General features: G+C 44.5%; 1 protein-coding gene across 1 annotated transcript in view; it reads left to right on the top strand.

The window, feature by feature from the left end:
- The first annotated feature begins 1,554 nt into the window (after positions 1 to 1,554).
- Positions 1,555 to 23,022, top strand: part of LOC142213435 (uncharacterized) — a 76,251-nt gene continuing 54,783 nt past the window's right edge. Inside the window, exons 1-4 of the mRNA XM_075281750.1 lie at positions 1,555 to 1,616; positions 5,203 to 5,280; positions 14,753 to 15,076; positions 15,203 to 15,505. Coding sequence (XP_075137851.1) covers positions 5,232 to 5,280; positions 14,753 to 15,076; positions 15,203 to 15,505 — 676 coding nt within the window. The 5' untranslated portion in view covers positions 1,555 to 1,616; positions 5,203 to 5,231. The remainder of the gene's footprint in view (positions 1,617 to 5,202; positions 5,281 to 14,752; positions 15,077 to 15,202; positions 15,506 to 23,022) is intronic.

The raw sequence follows: 23,022 nt of genomic DNA, 5'->3' as shown, positions 1-23,022 counted from the left end.
TGAGAGCCTTGACCTGTTATACTAGTATACCGTCAGCAGTGAATATTAACCCCTTCCCGCCGATGGCATTTTTTGATTTGCGTTTTTGACTCCCCTCTGTACTGGGAAGCTGGAAAAAAATTCAGAATGGGGTGGATTTAAAGAAAAAAAATGCATTTCTGCAAATTTCTTACGGGCTTTGGTTTTACGGCGTTCACTGTGCAGTCAAAATGACATGTCCCCTGTATTCTGTGTTTCGGTACGATTCCAGGGATACCAAATTTATATGGTTTTATTTACATTTTGACCCCTAAAAAAAAAAATCCAAAACTGTGTTAGAGCTGTAGGTTTGGTCTAGTTGTGTGGGCAGTGCACGGCAAGCACATGGACCCCATTATAGACTATGGGGTCCGTGTGCTTTGACAGCACAGCGCTTGCAATTGTATTCCGTCCAGGGGGGGGCTGCATGCGGACTCTCCTCAGATGGAACATATACACTAGTGTGAACCAACCCTAAGGCCCAACATGGTGTCCTACAGCAAAAAAGCACAGTGAGAAAAACTGCAGTGGCAACACATTGCGGTTCTTCCCAAAACGCTTTACACAGAAAGACTTTCTGCTTCAATTATACCTGTAGAGAAACCGCCGGCGTTTCCGTAGGTATAATTAGCATGCTGCAATTTCCAAAACTGTAACTGTTCATCTTTCACGTGAACAAGGGGCCGCTTCTTTTTACTGCAGAGCACAGACGTCTATGTTAGGACGGGTTCACCTCTACGCCCCGGTTTCTATTTTGCAGGTTTCCCTTTCCTGCCCGAAACCGGACAGGAGACGGAAACCTGCAGTCATTTTTCAAACCCATTCATTTGAATGGGCTTGGAACGTCTCTGGCCAGGACCGGCGAAACTGTTGTGTGTTTTTTTTTTTTTTTTTAACCGGACACAGAGTTGGACGTGAAGGACTTTGTGTCCGGTTAAAAAAAAAATACGGTTTCGCTGCGGAAAGCAAAAAACGCTCACAGGCGCTCACGGCCGGACACTGAAAACGGAAACCTGAAAACGGAGATGGGGTTCAGGTGAGAACCCGCCTTCACATGAGGGAAAAAAAGTCCCCTTTCCGTGAGCGAAGCCGAATGATCCAGGTCACTGAAAATCGGCGAAATTCCCATCGTTAGCGCGCTCCCGTCAGTCCTACCGCGGCCTGGGGACGTCCAGCAAAGCCATGACCCTTATTAAACCCTTCCTGGACACCCCAATTACCTCTGTGGTAAATTTGGGGACCGATAGGTGGAGCCCTATAAAGGACAGCCGGTCACTCTTATACCATAGACCCATTTCCCTACTATAAGGTCTCATAGACTGCTATGGCTGCGGTATATTGTATTCCCATACACAGCTGGTGGGGGCTCATGGTGTGGGCTGGACTCGGGGTCACTATGGCAGTCTGCCTGGTTAGCCCTAGTGCTATACAATCCTCCAAGTCTAAGAGCCGCTGCCCCCGTCCTTTACCTCAGCTGCAGCCGAGTCCATATTCCCGCCTTCTTGTGACCCCGCCCCCTCCCACTGCACATTGAGACGTCACGTCACGTGCTGTAAACAAGAGAGACGCGCGGTGTAAAGCTCTCCTGAGGCGCTGAGGTAAGTGGGTTCTTCGACCTTGGAGACATCCACATAACAGACAATATGGCGACTACGAGATTCAGCCGAGATAAGAACACAAATAGTCGCTAGTATACTGCTATACACAATTGTTGTGTACTGGTATAACGGTGTAAGTACACTGCTGCATGTTATATGTAACATACAAGGTAAGGTTGTAAAAGATAACACTGCACACAGTGGTGTAACTAGGAATAGAACTTTTGACATGACCCCCAAATGTAAAGCACCATGGAGTTAAAGGGATTCTACCATTAAAAAACTTTTTTCTGTGGATAAGACGTCGGATCCTGTTCTTGGGCAGCAGTGCAGACGCCCTTGTCGCATTTTGAGCGCTGGGGCCCGCGGTATTACTAAACGGTATTACTAAGGAACGGCGCGGCGGAGATCCCATCTAAACGTAGGAGACGAATAGCCCTTCTAAAGGCTATTCAGACGTGTTAGCCACAGAAAAAAGTTTTTTAATGGTGCTATATAAATGATAATGCCCCCCCACCGACGCTAACCTCGACCCCCCCCCCCCTCCCCTCCGCATTCCTGCACACAGTATTATCCCCCATAGTGGCCCCTGCACACAGTATTATCCCCCATAGTGGCCCCTGCACACAGTATTATCCCCCATAGTGGCCCCTGCACACAGTATTATCCCCCATAGTGGCCCCTGCACACAGTATTATCCCCCATAGTGGCCCCTGCACACAGTATAATGCCCCATAGTGGCCCCTGCACACAGTATTATCCCCCATAGTGGCCCCTGCACACAGTATAATGCCCCATAGTGGCCCCTGCACACAGTATAATGCCCCATAGTGGCCCCTGCACACAGTATTATGTCCCATAGTGGCCCCTGCACACAGTATTATGTCCCATAGTGGCCCCTGCACACAGTATTATCCCCCATAGTGGCCCCTGCACACAGTATTATCCCCCATAGTGGCCCCTGCACACAGTATTATGCCCCATAGTGGCCCCTGCACACAGTATTATGTCCCATAGTGGCCCCTCTATACAGTATTATACCCCATAGTGGCCCCTGCACATAGTATTAACCCCCTTAGTGGCCCCTGCACACAGTATTATGCCCCATAGTGGCCCCTGCACACAGTATTATCCCCCATAGTGGCCCCTGCACACAGTATTATCCCCCATAGTGGCCCCTGCACACAGTATTATCCCCCATAGTGGCCCCTGCACACAGTATAATGCCCCATAGTGGCCCCTGCACACAGTATTATGTCCCATAGTGGCCCCTGCACACAGTATTATGTCCCATAGTGGCCCCTGCACACAGTATTATGTCCCATAGTGGCCCCTGCACACAGTATTATCCCCCATAGTGGCCCCTGCACACAGTATAATGCCCCATAGTGGCCCCTGCACACAGTATTATGTCCCATAGTGGCCCCTGCACACAGTATTATGTCCCATAGTGGCCCCTGCACACAGTATTATCCCCCATAGTGGCCCCTGCACACAGTATTATCCCCCATAGTGGCCCCTGCACACAGTATTATCCCCCATAGTGGCCCCTGCACACAGTATAATGCCCCATAGTGGCCCCTGCACACAGTATTATGTCCCATAGTGGCCCCTGCACACAGTATTATGTCCCATAGTGGCCCCCTGCACACAGTATTATGTCCCATAGTGGCCCCCTGCACACAGTATTATGCCCCATAGCGGCCCCAGTACACAGTATTATGCCCCATAGTGGCCCCTGCACACAGTATTATGCCCCATAGTGGCCCCTGCACACAGTATTATGCCCCATAGTGGCTCTTGCACACAGTATTATGTCCCATAGTGGCCCCTGCACACAGTATTATCCCCCATAGTGGCCCCTGCACACAGTATTATCCCCCATAGTGGCTCCTGCACACAGTATTATCCCCCATAGTGGCCCCTGCACACAGTATTATGTCCCACTGTGGACACCCATAAACAATTATTATACTCTGGGGTCTTTTCAGACCTCCGAGTATAATGATAGTCTTTGTGGGGTCCGCGGTGTCACTTACCGATCCCGGCCCAGCCAGGATCAGTAAGTAAATAGGGCCTGTTACCGGTTGGAGTAACTTCAGCGGGTAACAGCCTATTAAAAGAAACAAACTGTTACCGGGTCCCCTAATGTCTCGGGCCCTGTGGCAGCTGCCTCTGCTGCTACGGCGGTAGTTAGGCCACTGAGTACACACCTGTATGTCATATAGCTGTGTGATAACTGTACATTCTGTATGTTGCCTTATGGTTGCATTTTATACTGGAGATATATATATATATATATATATATATATATATACACACATTGTGCAGGACTTTTCTGTCCATTTGAAAAAACAGACAGCAAGTGTTCCGTTTTGTTTTTTTTAAAAAAGTTGAGGTCTATGGACAACGGACAGTAGCTGATAGCCACCAGTTACTATTCGTTTGTGTCTGTTATGATAGGTGTCCATTAGAGATGAGCGAACAGCACGCACCCATAGAAATAAATGGAAGCACCTGTGACGCTGACTTTGCCGGCGGCCGGCCGACGTCACAGGTGTTTCCATTCATTTCTATGGGTGCGTGCTGTTCGGATCAGCTGATCCGAACAGTGTTCGCTCATCTCTAGTGTCCATTTGTTTTTTTTAAACTGACACATTCTGTGTAGACATCAACAGTAGTGTGAACCCTACCTTAGAAAGCTAATTCAGGTGACCTCCAATTTGTAAGAACAGTGGATTTAATATCCGGTTCATATGAGACTGAACTGTGTGACTGTGAGACAGGGACAGATGTACAGGCAGGGTTAGCTAGGGATTACCTTTATTTAGGGGGGAATGTCACTCACACAGCTCTTTGGGGCTCTATCTGGTCGGGATCCCTGTCAGCTTGTGATATGCGTGAGCTGACTTTTTCCCATAGGAATGCATTGACCAGCGGTGATTGGCCGAATGTCATACAGAGTACAGCATTCGGCCAATCAACGCTGGTTCTGCCAGAGGCTCGTCTGTGAGGAGGCGGAGTCTAAGATCGGTCCACAGCAGTCTCCATTCTGGTCCGATCTTAGACTCTGCCTCCTCACAGACGAGCCTCCGGCAGAACCAGCGTTGATTGGCCGAATGCTGTACTCTGTATGACATTAGGCCAATCAAAGCTGGTCAATGCATTCCTATGGGAAAAAGTCAGCTCCCGCATATCGCAAGCTGGCAGGGATCCTGACATAATAGTGACTTGGGCATGTTAGATGCCCCCAGACATGCTTCCCCTGCTGTCCCAGTTGCTTTCCAGGGTGTTGGCATCATTTCCTGGGGTGTCATAGTGGACTTGGTGACTCTCCTGAGTTGAATAGTGGTTTCCCCCTAAACGAGTATTTATTCCCCATAGACTATAATGCGGTTCGATGTTCGATCGAACAGTCGAGTATTGAGCGACTACTCGAATCGAACTTCGAACATTTCACTGTTCGCTCAACTCTAATTATTATACTACACACCATTCATTTTAATTACTGTAAACTTTGTACAATCAAGACCTTATTTTCTCTTTTTTTTTTTTTTTTTTTTTTTTTTTTTTTTCTCTCCTTCAGCCAGGTTTGACATAAGATACTAAGAAAATATGAAGAACATTTTTTGCTGGCTGATTGTCCTCATCCATCTACAAATCAGTGAGTATCCTTTCATTCTTCAGACAGGATAGTTTTTTTTCCTAGTGCTGTGTATTACTGATATTCCGGCATCCGATAATTCAGACTATTTAATATCATAGTGCTTGTTTTCTGCACAGATGTGCAACATGCACATACTGTGAAGACGGAGCAAACTGGGAAGGAGAAGGTTTAGCAATATCTTTATATGATAATAGTCATATTTGTAAAAATGACAAAAAGGTGCAGAAGAGATGAGAGAGCTGAGGGAAAGATTCAGCAAAGAGCCACATTCTAAAGGGTATGTAAATAGATAACGGAGTGGAATGTGTGAGGGTCCATGTACACGGCTGAGTGTGCATCTGAGTTGGGGGCGTAGCTTATCACGGAGTGCAGTGAAGATGACATTCGAGTGTATTCAGTGATGCATTCACATCTAAGGGGCTTCTGGCTATCTGTTCCCATAACATGGATGATTATAGAGCAGATTCTATTCTGCTTCGTACTATTGGAAAGGATCTAGAAGCCCCATAAACATGAATGCATCACAAAATACACTCAAATCTCATCTGATGAATTCTGTATAAACTTGGATTACACTCATTACACCCATTTGGATGCACACTCATGTGCATGGGTGCTTAAATCAGGGACCTCAGCGAAACGTGACGTCACTATACCTGTGACGTCCCAAGTCTCTTCCTGATGCCACTCAGCAGAAGGGCGGCAGGATGTCATAGCCGGTGAAGAGTTCCACTTCAAGAAGACACCGGAGGAGCAGGACCAGACCACGCTGGGAGGACTTTTTTTTTTTATTTTTTTATTTTTTTTTTAAATAGGCCGTGGGAGGTAAAAAAAAAAAAAACCAGAAAACCTCTTTAAAGGGGGGGTAGCACCATGAAGAAAAAAAATTGTCCTGCAAACATTAAGATCTCATAGCTCTGAGAATAAAAAATAAAAAATCGAAAAATGTCACCAGTGGGCGGGGGTTAAAGATGCAAAAGAAATTTTAGATTTATTGAATGGATTATTACTTGGACATAAGTTTAATAAATTTATTACATGAGATATCCCATATATTTCATGCTGTGAATATTTCCACTGTTACAGATTAAAATATGTTTGTTTGTTTTTTTTTTTTTTTATCTGGATACAAGTTCCTAAACAAAAAAAATAAAATAAAATAATGAGCAGCGGAGCTCATGATCTGGTCTATCTGCAAGAAAAGGGGAAGTGGAAGCCTGATACATTTTGTTTTTATGTTCTCATAGTCATGTGTACTAATAAAAAAAAAAAAAAATCTCTTTATCATATGTGTAAGTCTTATGCGTGGATAGGATTGGTTAACCTACAGCCTAGAAGGAGCGTAAATAAACACGTCAGGGGCTTAAGTCCTGAGACTGCATCTTCAATGACCATACTGGTGCGTCGGAGAGAGAGAAATTTCCTAACTGTAAATTTTGATCCCACGGACAAAGTGTTAAGAATTTGTTAAAGAAACAAGACATTGTCTTTGTTGCCGCAGAATGTAGACAAAGTCTGTGCTGTGTTCACTCTCTATCACATATATCCGTATACAAGAGTGCTGTGCACAGACGGAGCTGTTTATAATGGGGAAGGGGAGTGAGGAAGTCAGAAGACAAAGAGAGACTGTCTACAGTGTTTAATGATCCACTAGAGAGCTCGATAATAATTCACCCGATAATCCAGCGCTCTCGTAAAGTAAAAGATATCAGTAGGTTCCTCTCCAACAACCAGTGCCAGGCGGCAGCTGCCAACGCAAATAAAAGCATCTGCTGTATCATGAAGGGACATACACTCACCGGCCACTTTATTAGGTACACCATGCTAGTAACGGGTTGGACCCCCTTTTGCCTTCAGAACTGCCTCAATTCTTCGTGGCATAGATACAACAAGGTGCTGGAAGCATTCCTCAGAGATTTTGGTCCATATTGACATGATGGCATCACACAGTTGCAGTCGCAGATTTGTCGGCTGCACATCCATGATGCGAATCTCCCGTTCCACCACATCCCAAAGATGCTCCTCTATTGGATTGAGATCTGGTGACTGTGGAGGCCATTGGAGTACAGTGAACTCATTGTCATGTTCAAGAAACCAGTCTGAGATGATTCCAGCTTTATGACATGGCGCATTGTCCTGCTGAAAGTAGCCATCAGATGTTGGGTACATTGTGGTCATAAAGGGATGGACATGGTCAGCAACAATACTCAGGTAGGCTTTGGCGTTGCAACGATTCTCAATTGGTACCAAGGGGCCCAAAGAGTGCCAAGAAAATATTCACCACACCATGACACCACCACCAGCCTGAACCGTTGATACAAGGCAGGATGGATCCATGCTTTCATGTTGTTGACGCCAAATTCTGACCCTACCATCCGAATATCGCAGCAGAAATCGAGACTCATCAGACCAGGCAACGTTTTTCCAATCTTCAATTGTCCAATTTCGATGAGCTTGTGCAAATTGTAGCCTCAGTTTCCTGTTCTTAGCTGAAAGGAGTGGCACCCGGTGTGGTCTTCTGCTGCTGTAGCCCATCTGCCTCAAAGTTGGACGTACTGTGCGGCGTTCAGAGATGCTCTTCTGGCTACCTTGGTTGTAACGGGTGGCTATTTGAGTCACTGTTGCCTTTCTATCAGCTCGAACCAGTCTGGCCATTCTCCTCTGACCTCTGGCATCAACAACGCATTTCCGCCCACAGAACTGCCGCTCACTGGATGTTTTTCTTTTTCGGACCATTCTCTGTAAACCCTAGAGATGGTTGTGCGTGAAAATCCCAGTAGATCAGCAGTTTCTGAAATACTCAGACCAGCCCTTCTGGCACCAACAACCATGCCACGTTCAAAGGCACTCAAATCACCTTTCTTCCCCATACTGATGCTCGGTTTGAACTGCAGGAGATTGTCTTGACCATGTCTACATGCCTAAATGCACTGAGTTGCCGCCATTTGATTGGCTGATTAGAAATTAAGTGTTAACGAGCAGTTGGACAGGTGTACCTAATAAAGTGGCCGGTGAGTGTATATATATGTGTGTGTGTGTCTATATGTGTGTGTGTGTGTCTATATGTGTGTCTGTCTATATGTGTCTGTCTGTGTGTGTCTCAGCAACCTAGGGGCAGAGATGGAAGGCAAATGTTAGGAGGATTATACTTTGTGAGGGCACATGGAAAGATGATTGGGAATGGGCGGAGTCAACATATAAGTGGGTGGAGCTAAATTTGCCGTGGCACGGCCCTCTAGCATAGTTTCAATTTCTTATGCGGCCCCATGGGAAAATTAATTGCCCACCCCTGATCTATACTCTTCGCGTACGGATGTTCAGTAATACAAAATGTCTGACGTTTTATTGATGTTGGAATAAAGGAATTTTACTGTAGTTATTCTTATCATAGTTGCCTATGTGTTGGTAGTAGTCTGGTTATATAAAATCTTCAGTGTGTATACAGAGGCTTAACTACTGGGGGTGCAGCGGTAGCAGTTGTTACTGAACCCTGAGGGGTCCCCAAAGGCCCGTCAGCTACACAAAACATACCACTTTTCTAAATAGTAAGTAGGGGCCCAGATTCGGATTGTGTGCTGGGACCAAAAAACTTCAAATTATGCCTTTGTGTGTTTGTATATACTGTACATATAACACCGTAATGATGCAGCAGTTTTGGGGTACATTCACATTTGCGTCCGAGAATCACAGCCTGTGATGCAGACTCAGTTTAAAGGGGTTGAAAGTGTTAAAGTGTTGGGGCAGGGGGCCAGTAAAGGGGAAACATTAAAAAAAATACATGATCCAGTGTCCTCTCCAGAGGCACCACAAGGCTCGTCCCGGGAAACAATCTGGGAATCTGATGAGTGTTTTTTAACGTTTCACCTTTCCCGGCCTCCTACATCAGTTCTGTATATGCTAAACAGCCCCTTTAATATGGAAGATCACAAAGTCCTTCAAGCACAACTTTTTTAGCGTACTGACGGCGAGAACAAAAGATACCTGATGAACGCATTGTATTCTTTGCAGTTCTTCAGAATCCGTTGTGTTAATAGACAAATCCATTTAAAGATGTTCTGTTTTGTGGGCTATATACTGCTGTACATCCTATTGGTATTTTTGTTATGTCATTTTGTTTTTTGCATCCACAAAAATAACGGGCACTGTCGTCTTTATCTTTTAGCCTCGCCCCTGAATCCATGAAAAACAGAGTTTTCTGTATTTTTCATGGAAAGAAAATTTATGAAAGAGCTCTTAATGTTTAGCCCTTTCTTCTATTCCTACGTTGAAAACAGAAGAACGGACCAAGATGATGAAAGTGTGAATACGTCCTCACCAAAATCTTCAATGATCTCCTAATGGTTAAATCCAAGGGTGACTTCTCTATTCTTCTGGACCTCTCTGCAGCATTTGATACCATCATCTCCTCCTCACTATGCTCTGCTCAGTCGGCCTCGAGGACACTGCGCTCTCCTGGTTCTCCTCTTATCTCTCAGACCGCACTTTCAGTGTATCATTCGCGGGCTCTGTCTCTTCTCCTCTTTCCCTTGCTGTTGGGGTTCCTCAGGGCTCGGTCCTAGGCCCTCTGCTCTTCTCTCTCTACACTGTCCCCATTGGACAAACCATCACCAGATTTGGCTTCCAGTACCATCTTTATGCTGATTTATGCAGATGGGTACCAAGCACACAGTTGTAAATGTGTATTCTGCTGGAAAATGATTTCAGTATGTGGAGAAGTAGTATGGAGTAGTAGGTATCTGCTGGGGCCCTTAACATCCACAAGGGACGAAAAATTGACAGGATCCTGGACCAGGAGAGAGGCACAGCACTTACTCCCAGAATGTTCAGTAAAAGGTAGCTTTATTGAAACCGATTACATGTACACAGACACAAAGAACCCATTTCAGAGGTCTAGAAGCCCATCTGGGAAGGAACTCTGTTCTTTATATCCCACTTGAAAAAGGAGTTAAACCCCGAAACACCCTGACAGCGTCGTATGTGCATTTTATCAGTTTCAATATAAGTTTTACTGGAAGATATGCAAATCTGTTTCCATGATGTAAATAGGATAACAGTACCTCTGTTTGTTGCCCTCTAGTGACAGCCCCCTTCTTTAAACATCATGCTTGACTTTCCAATAAGCCTTTATGCTATGATGCGGGGATTAGCCAAACCAATAAATCTATTCCAAAAGGAACAGAAACCCATAGGGTGAACTGGTTTGGCAGAGATTGGAGATGTCTAGACCAGGTTATTGGGCTTACTATCAGAGATGAGCGAACAGTAAAATATTCGATGTTCGTTATTCTTTCCAAATAGCCGCTCAATATTCGACTATTCGAACGAATATCGAACCCCATTATCGTCTATGGGAGAAAATGCTTCGTTTCAGGGGATCCCACCATTCAACTCAGGAGGGTCACCAAGTCCACTATCACACCCCAGGAAATGATGCCAACACCTCTGCAATGCAACTGGAACAGCAGGGGAAGCATGTCTGGGGGCATCTAACACACCAAAGACCCTCTATTACCCCACTATCACAGACTAACAACTACACATTTTACACATTCAAAAAAAACTCTATCAAAGTGGGAAAATACCTGGAAACCTTCTTTACTCCCCAAATGGATGGACACAAACCCCAATTTAAGCTAAAGAAACATTAACAAGCACCCCTTTAAATCACGTTCCCCATGACAACCACAGATGGAATAGACAATGGAAAATCCAAAAGCCCTCACCCTTAACTGTCATTTTGAGTGTGTGTGTGTGTGATGTGGTGAGACCTTCCAAAATTCACTTTTCTTAACAGGAGCCCTTCCAAATTAAGTATGAGGCCCTTAAGCTGAGCTACCAGCAGAGATTGAGGCCCTTCAGGTGACTTCAGCCTCTACCTGCAGAGTTTTAGGAACTTTAACTTAGTTCAGCCTTGCACCAGCAGAGATTTGTTGGTTCTTTGGGTGAGTGGAGCCTTTAAAATACAGTGTTTTTGGCCCTTTTGGTGACTAGAGCCATGCAGCAGCATTGCTTTATTTTTTTGGCCCTTGGGGTGACCCCTAAAAAATTAGATTTCAGGCCCTTGGTGGGGGAGCCCTAAAACAATTTGCACGCCCCTGTGGGGGGAGCCCTAAAAAATTGTTTTGCACACCCCTGTGGGGGGTATGCATGAAAAAAAATTATTTTAATAAAAAAAAAAAAAAAATTATTACTACATTCAGGGGCTCGGGTTGTAGGAGGATGAGAAGGATGAGGAAGAGTAATATGTTTGCTGACTGAATCTCTCCAGTACGTGGGCTATGGAGTGGATATACAGCTGGGTATCCACGTCCTCGCACCCTGGTGCTGGCGAGGGGCACTGCTGACAGCCTCTCTGCAGTACATCGACTCTGGAGCTGATACCCAGCTGGGTATCCAGTTCCACGTGCCCGCCAACGTACCCCGGTGCTGGCGAGGGGCACTGCCGGCAGCCCCTCTCCAGTACCTGGACTGTGGAGCTGATACCCAGCTGGGTATACATGTCCACGTCCTTGCTCACGTCCCCTGCTGCTACGCTGCATGATTTTCTAGTTAACAGCTCTTTTCAGAGCTCAATAGCTAGCTATTATTGACAATTCCTGCCTAACCAAAGCACTGTACCGCACTGACAGTCTGACACCACACTCTCTATGACTCCAAAACGAGAATGAGACGAAGATGGCTGACACTATTCTTATGAATTGGGAGGTCAGATGTTTTCGGCAGCCAATGGGATTTTTCAATTTTTTTCACTGCCTCTGTTGTCGTAGTTCCTGTCCCACCTGCCCTGCACAGTTATTGGTGCAAAGAACGCACCAGGGAAGGTGGGAGGGGACACAAATTTTTACCTATTCGATCGAACGGCCTTCGCTCATCTCTACTTACTATCACTCCTTACACTCACTAAAGGGCAGCAAACAGAGGCACTGTGAAGGTGATCTCTCCTCAAGGAGTGATAGTATCCCAGTAACCTGGTCTACAAGTCTCTCCTCTCTGCCAAACCAGTCCTCCCTAAGCTGTGCTGAATAGATCCAATCAGATTGAAGCAGCACTGTCCACAGCTCCTTTTGGAATAGATTTATTGGTTTGGCTAATCCCCGCATCATAGCATAAAGGCTTGTTGGAAAGTCAAGCATGATGTTTAATGGGGCTGTCGCTAGAGGGCAGCAAACAGAGGTACTGTTTTCCTAATTACATCATGGAAACAGATTTGCATATTTTCCCATAATTCCCCAGTGGAGTGAAAATGACTTGGTAAATCTCCATACGCCTGTGAAGGTGATCTCTTTTTATGGAGTGATAGTATCCCCATAACCTACCTTTTACTGAACATTCTGGGAGTAAGCACGGTGCCTCTCTACTGGTCCAGGATACTGTCAATCTTTGTGCTGATGACTCCCAATTATACACATCTGCCCGTGACATCACCCCTGCACTCATACAGAACACTAGTGACTGTCTTTCTGCTGTCTCAAATATCATGTCTTCGCTCTATCTGAAACTGAATCTCTCTAAGACTGAACTACTACTGTTTCCACCATCTAATAGATCTGTCCCTGATATATCCATTGCAGTCTCAGGCCTTACTATAACTCCTAGGTAGCAGGCCCGCTGCCTCAGGGTTGTGTTTGACTCGGACGTTTCCTTCACCCCCATATCCAATTACTGGCACGCTCATGTCACCTCCACCTCAAAAACATCTCCAGCATACCCTTTCCTTACCAGAGATACATTAACCCCTTCCCGCCAATGGCATATTTTGATTTTCGTTTTTGACTCCCCTTCTTCTAAACTCCATAACTTTTTTATTTCTCCGCTCCCAGAGCCATATGAGGTCTTAATCTTTGCAGGACAAATTTTTCTTCATGACACCAACATTAATTATTCTGTATAATGTACTGGGAAGCTGGAAAAAAATTCAGAATGCGGAGGATTTGAAGAAAAAATGCATTTCTGCGACTTTCTTATGGCTTTGGTTTTACGGCGTTCGCTGTGCAGCCAAAATGACATGTCCCCTGTATTCTGTGTATTGGTATGATTCTGGGGATACCAAATCTATATGGTTTTATTTACATTTTAACCCCTTAAAAGTCGCCATATTCTGACACCCATAACTTTTTTATACGTCAGTGTACGGGGATGCATAGGGCGTCTTTTTTTGCGGGGCCGGGTGTACTTTTTAGTTCTACCATTTTCGGGAAATGTTATTGCTTTGATCACTTTTTATTCAAATTTTTATCAGAAGCAAAACAGTGAAAAAAACGGCAGTTTGGCACTTTTGACTCTTTTTCCTGCTACGGCGTTTACCGTACTGGAAAAATATTTTTATAGATTTGTAGAGCGTTTTTGAACACAGGCATACCTAACATGTATGTGTTTCACAGTATTTAGCTACTTTTATATGTGTTCTAGGGAAAAGGGGGTGATTTGATCTTTTAATAATTTTTTTATTTTAATATTTTTTAACTTTTTTCTGCATTTGTTAGACCCCCCTAGGGGTCTTGAACCCCAGGGGGTCTGATCACTAATGCAATGCATTACAATGCTAATTCATTGCAAAATACCGGCGCTTCTATTGCAGGCTACCTAGCATAGCCTTCAATAGAAGCAAAAGAATGACAGGCCGGAGAGCCTTCACAAGGCTCCAGGCTGTCATAGCAACGTGACACCGGGCCCCGGAGCTTACGCCGGCGATCACGAGGAAAATGGCGCCTCGGCACCTACCAGGAACATTACTGCTGGTTGTCTATTGTATCTTTCTGTCTGTATTTGAACCCTACAAATTGTACAGTGCTGCGGAATATGTTGGTGCTATATAAGTAAAATTTATTACAATTTATTACATGGACTGTGCAATATTGTGCACAATTTTGAGCACTAGTATATAAGGACATAGCTGAACTAGAACGGGTGCAGAAGAGGGCAGCCATAGTAATTGAAGGAGTTGTTGAGCACCTTAAGGTAATTGATATTGACCTATCAATATCAGATTGGTCAGGGTCTGACATCTGAACCCCGTCTTTATTTGTTTCGGCCGCTGGAAGCTATGTATCAGTTACACGCCTGGAAGAAGCCCTGCTTCTAGAATCGGAGTGGGCTGCTGTTCCAAGCACTGCCACTAAACTGTTTGTCTAGAAACTGTATGGTGGTTCCTGGAACTGCAGCTTTCGGCCTTATACCTATTATATGACTTTTAGCAGCTAAAATGGCTGACCGAGATGGGATCCAGGTGTTGAACCCTGGCCAGTATTGATAGGTCACCTTCAGATTCTGGACAACCCTTTTAAGGACACTAATCCCATAGCCACAGTGTTATTAATTATTAGTATTATTAAATTTACCCCATAGTCTCTGTTGAATATAGAATTCTGAATTTTCGCATGTCAAGATTCTCCTCAAGGCTCTTGGATTCAGACCACACATTTAGATTTTCAACTCCACAGATTTCTTAATAAAATGTTTCTATTGGCAGTTCTACCTGCGATAGTCTGTGAGGAGACAAGAGATGTGTTTGGCATTAATGGAGAAGAAGTGACTCTACAAGTGTCTGTGGTTCAGGGCAAAGATATCAGACAAATCCGATGGGTCACTTTCGACGGGGTTAATATTGCCACATCACGACCGGGTGGCTTTGTTGAGATTCGAGAAGATTATTATGCGGATAGATTGAGAGCGACCAGTGATGGATCTTTGATTATAGAAGACCTTAAGATGGAAGATGGTGGAATCATCAAAGCGACCATTTACTTACTGGACGGAGAAGACTGCTCAGAAACCTACAACCTCAGCGTCACAGGTGAAGTATTATAACATTTATGTAAATAGGGAGGATTTACCTCAGTGGTGGACAAGACTATTGTAAGAAATTATTGGTCCAACAACACCATCTATAATATGTATTGTTACTGTATCATGAAAACAGGAAAGTGTGGTATGGCAAAGAAGGTCTCGGTTCCAGTTGGAGGGAATGTTACTCTGCAAGTGGAAGAAAGTCACATTAACAACCTGTTTTGGGAAAGACCAGTTGGGGTCATTATTGGCAGAACAAATCCAGGTGGATTCCTTGATCTCCGAGAAGAAAAGTATAAGGGAAGGCTGCAGGGATCTCCTGATGGTTCCTTGACCTTAAGAAATGTATCTGGCCAAGACCAAGGATACTACAGAGCAGTAATATTCCCACCAGATGGAGTAGCTTGTGCTCGAGTGTATGATGTCTCCATTTCAGGTAAGATTTAAAAATTTACAATATTGTCATTCTTTAGTAAACTTGCTTGGCATTGGTCTCCCATGGTGTGCCCACTGGGCTCTTTAGGCCTTCAGGTGACGAGCTGCAGTGCTGTGCGTTACATTACCAGTGTTGTTTCGCCAGTCATTTTACAGCAAAGTCTAGTTGGCCTCTGGTACCAGTCATGGTGTTTTATAAACATTTTTTTTGTCCCCGAATTCAGTACCTAAATTTTTTATCAAGGACTTTTCAAACTACCTAAACTTCCAGCCTTTTGTTTGGGCGAGTTCTCACTTTCAATTTGTTTTATACCATTTTCCCAAAAATTTTTTGGATAAAGCAATTGGAGTCAGACATGCTCGGGTGGAAGTAGCTGGTGTGTGATCAAATCTGTTGAAGAATTAGATTTAGTTCATTAAGCCACTTTGTGTCTCCTTCTACTTGGGAGACAGACTCTCTGTGTCCAAATATTGCTTTAAGACCACCCCAGAATTTACTCACAGATCCCTATGCCATTTGCTGTTCCATTCGAATCCTATCATTGACTTTTTCCCTCCCTAATTTGTCACCTCATGTCCTTTTGCACATCGCCCAGGCTTTCCTTATCTCCTACCGTAAAGGCTCTCTTTTTTTTCTTTATGAAGAGCTTTTATATCAGGGTTAATCCATGGTTTGTTATTAGAGAAACACCTCACCACTTTTGTGGGTATTGTGTTGTCCACACAAAAGTTAATATAGTCTGTTATGCAATGTGTGAAATCGAGACCCTCTGTCATTCAAATGAGAACCCAGCAACACGTCCCATGCAGTTGTTTCAAAACAGTCCCTCAAAGACAAAGCGCACTCCTCTGACCAGATCCTCACTGTACGAGTAACAGCTGGTTCTTTACGTACAAGTGACTTGTACACAGGTCACAGGTACACCAGGTTGTGATCTGATCTACCCAGGGGCGGTAGGGTTGATAAGCTATATGCCTCCATCACATTGGCAAAGAGCAAGTCCAGTGTTTTGTTGTCTCTTGTGTAGCAGGTTGCATACTGTGTGAAGTTGGGTAGAGTGGATGATGATGGAGAGACATGGTTGAAATCTCCAGACACAAGGAGGAGGGCATGGGGGTGTAACGATTGCAGCTGGCTCACCGCTACTTGTAGCAGCTTCAGCTTTTTGCAGAGTGGGGACTTATGCAGGTATCACAATGACATGCGATAATTCCCTTGACTGTAGTAGACTTTCTATAAAAATTTATTTTATTTTTTTTATATTTCAGATGACTCTTTGAAACTGAAATTTGGCATATTGGTGTACGTGAACGCTGGTTTAGTTATCGCAATGGTCACTTTCCTACAGTGTATGTAATGTTTCCCTTCATATGATCTCTTGCTTTTATCTCCTTAAAGGTTATCTAAAGATTAATGATCCCCCCCCCCCAAAAAAAAGGTATCCCTAAAGTTGATGTGGGGCAATTTACTGGCCTAGCGTTTCACAACTCCGCGGCCTATGATGGAGAAAACTTAATGTGTACACACCCATCTCGATATCGTAATTCCACCTTTCTGAAGTGCCTAAAGGGTCAAGGGACCGTACATTCCCCTGAGATATGGGGGCTTACAGACATTTTCACAGCGCCCCATTAGAAGTTTCTAACATGGAAGCTTGTTTATATCTAGATAGTCCAGGCCACACAGAATGGGATTCCTGGCTGCATGTCGTGTATCACCAATGTACTACATAACATTGTTTGAATCAGGAAAAATTGCCAAAATCAATGGAAGCAAGGGACAAGACGTGGACTAGAGAGGCAGCTGCCTAAAGCATTGCTATCCACCTGGCAGAGGAAAGGGCATCACAGTTCCCTCCAACTTAATGGGCAGCAATGTTACTGCTGGTCATATAGAAAAGTACAGCTAGTTGTAGGAGTAATAAGTGACAGGTGATCGCCCTTTGGTGTGCACCAGAATTTATGTGTGATATTTTGCATTTCAGATGCTGAATATTGTGAGAAACAGAAATGGGTAAGTATCCTATAGCATGGTTCACGCTTGCTTTGTGACTGGCAGTAATCGACACTCTGTGGCTGTCATGCATGTGATGTCATAGCTTGCATTTAAGAGCACTGCATGCATTCTCCAAAGACTATTCCCATCTCAAGGATCCTACCTATACTGCTAGCGTATATAAAGTCAAGAGTTTTCTTAAATGCATTGCTTGAGCTATTTGCCTTCTATGTGAGATTATTCCTGATATTGTTTATATAGGTTTTCCTTAGTTCACAGCCTGTAGCCGATCTTATCTCTCAGTATAGGAAGGTGACAAAGCTCACTGCTCCCTGGAGGGGAGGGGGGCTGAGTTCTCGGCAGCGAGCTTGTGTTTTAGAGCTGTTGTCTCCTGCCCAGGTCAGCTAATTCACTTTTGCTGATAAGGGATCAGACAGTGGGTTCCAAACCAAACAGAGACCAAACAGGGTGATGTATTTCTGCTGCTTTTTTTCCACAGTGCTTTTGGCTGCAACTTGACAAAAAAAATGTGTCTTGTCCTTTGCATGCTCCTCCAGGGCAAGAGCAAATTATTATTTCTTTCTTTAATTTTTTAGAGCACAAAGACACTGTACATTGAAAAAGGTTAATATACATACAGTGTTTCCCCGAAAATAGGACATACCCCGAAAGTAAGGCATGGCAGACATTTTGCTGCCTTGCCTAATATAAGGTGCTCCCCCGAAAGTAAGGCGTAGTGAATAGAAATGAATGGAAGTAGCCGGCAAGCGGAGGGTTAATCGGCGTGTCGGGTGCTTCCATTCATTTCTATGGGAGCGTGTGTGGGCACCGACTGGAGGCATTAGCGCTGGATGTCTGCTGACACCAGCAGACACCAGGCGGCTATGGGTATTCTTCTCCTATCTACCTTCTCCTACACGTCTGACCAAAAAACCCCATGTGAACTTACCCTTAGGGGTGGGAGAAGAGTGTCTTCCATGAATGTTTCTAAGTTGGAGCCAGAAGAAGGTGTTGAGGGCCTGGATATGTGGTTAAAAGGACAGGGCAGAATAAAAGGTTACCCTGAGAATAAGCTTGTGGAACTGATAAGTGTGTAGAGACATTAAATGTGTGCTCGGTGATGTATGAAGAGATCCAGGAGGGGGCCAAGTATGTGAAGCTGAGAAAGAGAGATTTTTTTTTAAAGGAGGGAGCAGTCAGCTGAGTAAAAGGCAGAATAAAGTTCTAGAAAGAGGAAAAAAGAAGGCACCACTGGTTAGAAAAAGGTTGAAGAGATTGGATATTTTGTGGTATAAACATTGCTATAAGGTAGAGCTGCTAGTGGATCAGTTCAAGCACACAGCTTGTGAGGTTCGATGTTGCCAGCCAGGCAGTGAGGGGGTCGATAATAGCGGTAGTAGCTCACGGTGGTCAGTAGATGATGGCCATTTGGAGGTTGGAGAGCGAGTAGATGCAGACAGTGTGAATTTCAGAAGAAGGGAGCGTAAGGGTGGGAAAAGATCCACAACCTGTCTGCTCCATATATCTCTGACCTCATCCACAACCTGTCCGCTCCCTATATCTCTGACCTCATCCACAACCTGTCCGCTCCCTATATCTCTGACCTCATCCACAACCTGTCCGCTCCCTATATCTCTGACCTCATCCACAACCTGTCTGCTCCCTATATCTCTGACCTCATCCACAACCTGTCTGCTCCATATATCTCTGACCTCATCCACAACCTGTCCGCTCCCTATATCTCTGACCTCATCCACAACCTGTCTGCTCCATATATCTCTGACCTCATCCACAACCTATCCGCTCCCTATATTTCTGACCTCATCCACAACCTGTCCACTCCCTATATTTCTGACCTCATCCACAACCTGTCTGCTCCATATATCCACGACCTAATCCCCCTCTACCTGCCCACATGTAATTTCAGATCCTCCATAGACCTCCTACTCCGCTCTACTGTCATCCGCTCCTCACACAACCGTCTCCAAGATATCTCCTGTACATCCCCCATACTCTGGAACTTCTGACCAAGACACATAAGGGCTTGTTCACATCTGCGCCCCGGGTCTCCGTTCTGCAGGTTTCCGTTTCTTGCCCAAAACTGGACAGGAGACGAAAACCTGCAGTCATTTTTCAAACCCATGTAAACGAATGGGTTTGAAAAGTGTCTGACCGTGAGCATTTTGTGCTCTCCACGTGTTTTTTTTTATTTTTTTTTTTTAACCGTACACAGAGTTGGACATGCAGGACTTTGTCTGGTTTTAGAAAAAAAAAAACGCTTTTGCCGCGGAGAGCCCAAAACGCTCACCGGCGACCACGGCCGGACTCTGTCTGAATGCTGTGTGAACCCAGCATAAGACTGATCCCCACAATCACAGGCTTCAAGAAGGCCCTGTAGACTCACCTATTCAGGAAGGCCTACAACCTCCAATAACACTACTGTTACACCACCGTCTGAACAGTCTCTCCCCTCACCTTCTGTCTCTATCCCTCTACCCTCATAGACTGTAAGCCCTTGCGGGCAGGTCCCTTTATCCCACTGTGCCAGTTGGTTACTGTTAGGCTATGTTCACAAAGAGTTTTTTGTAAGCGGATTTTGATGTGGAATCTGCCTCAAAATCCACCTGCAAATATGGCTCCCATTGACTTCAATGTTAGCTGCTCTCTCTTTTTTTTTTTTTTTTTTTTCTTTTTTTTCCCACTAGCTAGTATCGGAAAAAAGAAGCGACATGACCCATCTTATTGCGGATTCCACGACCATTCATTCGGGCCTAAACAGGAGCAGGATGCCACGGCAGAATGCCAATGCTGCAACAGTTGGTGTTCTTGTAGACACCAGGGGCTCTGACCACAATTAGGACAAAGGCAGGTGTGATGATGTCATTCCACTGTGCCTCCTACTCTTTGACGTAGACATCTTGTGGTAGCGGAACTTTGTAAGCTACAGGCCTGAAGAGGATTGTGGTCTACAAGCCGGGCAAGGAAGAAGAGGTGGGGTGCACAAGGGAATCGATGGTGAGATGAGTATCTTTTTTTTTTTTTTTTTTTTCTTTTTTACGTTTGGCCATTATTTTACAGTTAAAATGGGGATAGTAGGATAGATATATATAACCATATAAAAGGATAATATTAATAGGGTTGGGGTTAATAAGTCAGCATTAAAAGGGTTGCCGGGTATTTATTTTATAGACTCTCCCGAATAGCTGATCCATTCAGGGGCCAACTCTCGCCCGCAACCAATCAAATAATTATGGTCTATCCTAAGGATAACCCATAAAGAAATCCGACAACAAGGACTAGGTTCTATATCCCCAGGAGTAAGGAAAAGCAGGGAGAGGGATAGCCGGTGTGAGCAGGAGAGGGTGAGATGTGGATCTGTGCATCTAGGGTGGAAGGTTTGCATTAGAGATGAGCGAACACTGTTCGGATCAGCCGATCCGAACAGTACGCACCCATAGAAATGAATGGAAGCACCTGTGACGCCGGACGGCTGCCGGCAAAGTCAGCGTCACAGGTGCTTCCATTCATTTCTATGGGTGCGTGCTGTTCGGATCGGCTGATCTGAACAGTGTTCGCTCCTCTCTAGTTTGCATGTTTTAAAAATGGCTCAGTAGAGAAGGTCAGTTGAAGAAAATTTGTAATCTATTTTATTAAATCTGTTTCCTTCCCCACTTGTCAAACTGAGTTACTTTTAAAAGTACAGGTGTAAATTTAGGACTTCAATAAAAGTAACAATGTTGGAATCCATTTGCTCGACCTGTTCTGTTTCCAATCCAAGAGGGCTAGTACCGGAACAAGGTTTTCTCCTTCTTTCTGTTACTCATCCTATACTAGTGATGGCAAACCTTTTAGAGACCGAGTGCCCAAACTGCCACCCAAAACCCACTAATTTATCACAAAGTACCAACACGGCAATTTAACCTTAATACTGTGCAGATCCACGATTGTGGACAATTAAGGACCTGCAAAATGCCATCATGTGAATGGGGCTTTACAAAGCGTTCAATATTGCAAGCAACTTTGAACTGCATTTGGTACTTTTGAACAATTAATGCTCACTATTTCCACCGCACAGATCTGTTTTATAGTGACCACTTAATGTTGTTATGAACTATAATAATATCACGTCTGCTATAAAAACAGATATTGTGTGAAATAAATAGTGAAGGGCCCCCACACAGTCCAATCTGCTCCACATTGGCCCCCACACAGTACAATCTGCTCCACTGTGGCCCCCACACAGTACAATCTGCTCCACAGTGGCCCCCACATGGTATAATCTGCTCCACAGTGGCTCTTACACAGTCTAATCTGTTCTACACTGGCCCCCCACACAGTCTAATCTGCTCCACATTGGCCCCCACACGGTATAATCTGCTCCACAGTGGCTCTTACACAGTCTAATCTGTTCTACACTTGCCCCCACAGAGTATAATCTGTTCCACAGATGGGTCACCCCAGAGAGGGCTCTGAGTGCCACCTCTGGCACCCGTGCCATAGTTTCTCCATCACAGTCCTGTAGGATTCTATAATATACAAATAATGTATTCCCACGCATCAGAAACCAATCTTTACAGAGAGCAAACCTCCTGTCATATTCTCCACTAAAAGGCTACCAAGAGGTTACCAATAATCTCATTTAGTGTATTTACCAGTTACGCTGGGTTCACACCAGCACCCGGACTCCGTTTTCAGGTTTCCGTTTTCTGCCGACAGAAGACTGAAACCTGGCAGACCGTGTCCGGCCGTGAACGCCGGTGAGAGTCTTTTGCTTTTTTTTTTTTTTTTTAACTGGACACAAAGTCCTGCATGTTCGACTTTGTGTCCAGTTAAAAAAAAGTCCTTTACAGTTTCAGGCAGGAAATGGAAACCTGCAAAATGGAGACAAGGGCGCAGAAGTGAACGAGCCCTTAAATTGTTGGACTGGCTTAGGTTGATGGTGTCATGGTCAATAGACCATAGACAACAAGGATGAATAAATACCTTACTTCTGCATCTGTTTTTTTTCATGTAAGAAAATGTTAAGTGATGTACGGAGCGTTGAATTCACCCACGAGCTGGAGCTTTGGATCGGTTTGTATTGAGAGTTCATTATCGGCTCTCTTTTCGGCGTATAGAGAGCAGAACATTTCCTTTCAGCTGTGGAATATCGACTACATCCCCCTGGAATATTAAATATTCATCATTCTGGATGTTGGTGGAGTTTTCGGACAGTACCGATGGAGGAGCCACAGGTATGGACATCTACTTAGCAAGATATTAATAGAATTTTTTTTGGACATGAACCTATATATATATATAAAACCATCAACCTATGCCAGTCTAACATAATCTAAACTGGCAACTTTAATACTTGTGATTATTGGTAATCTGGTGGTAGCCTTTTAGTAGAATATATGACAGGGGGCTTGTTATATCTGGAGATTGGTTTTTGATGTATTGGAATACTTGTTTTTTACTTGTTTTGTGGGTATTGAAGCACGAGATGCCAGTCTTACACAGCATGAACAGCCGCAAAGTGT

This window comes from Leptodactylus fuscus, chromosome 7, assembly GCF_031893055.1.
Source record: "Leptodactylus fuscus isolate aLepFus1 chromosome 7, aLepFus1.hap2, whole genome shotgun sequence".
Taxonomy (NCBI): domain Eukaryota; kingdom Metazoa; phylum Chordata; class Amphibia; order Anura; family Leptodactylidae; genus Leptodactylus; species Leptodactylus fuscus.
The sequence above is the reverse complement of the archived record's forward strand: the minus strand, read 5'-3'. Positions and strand labels throughout refer to the sequence as shown.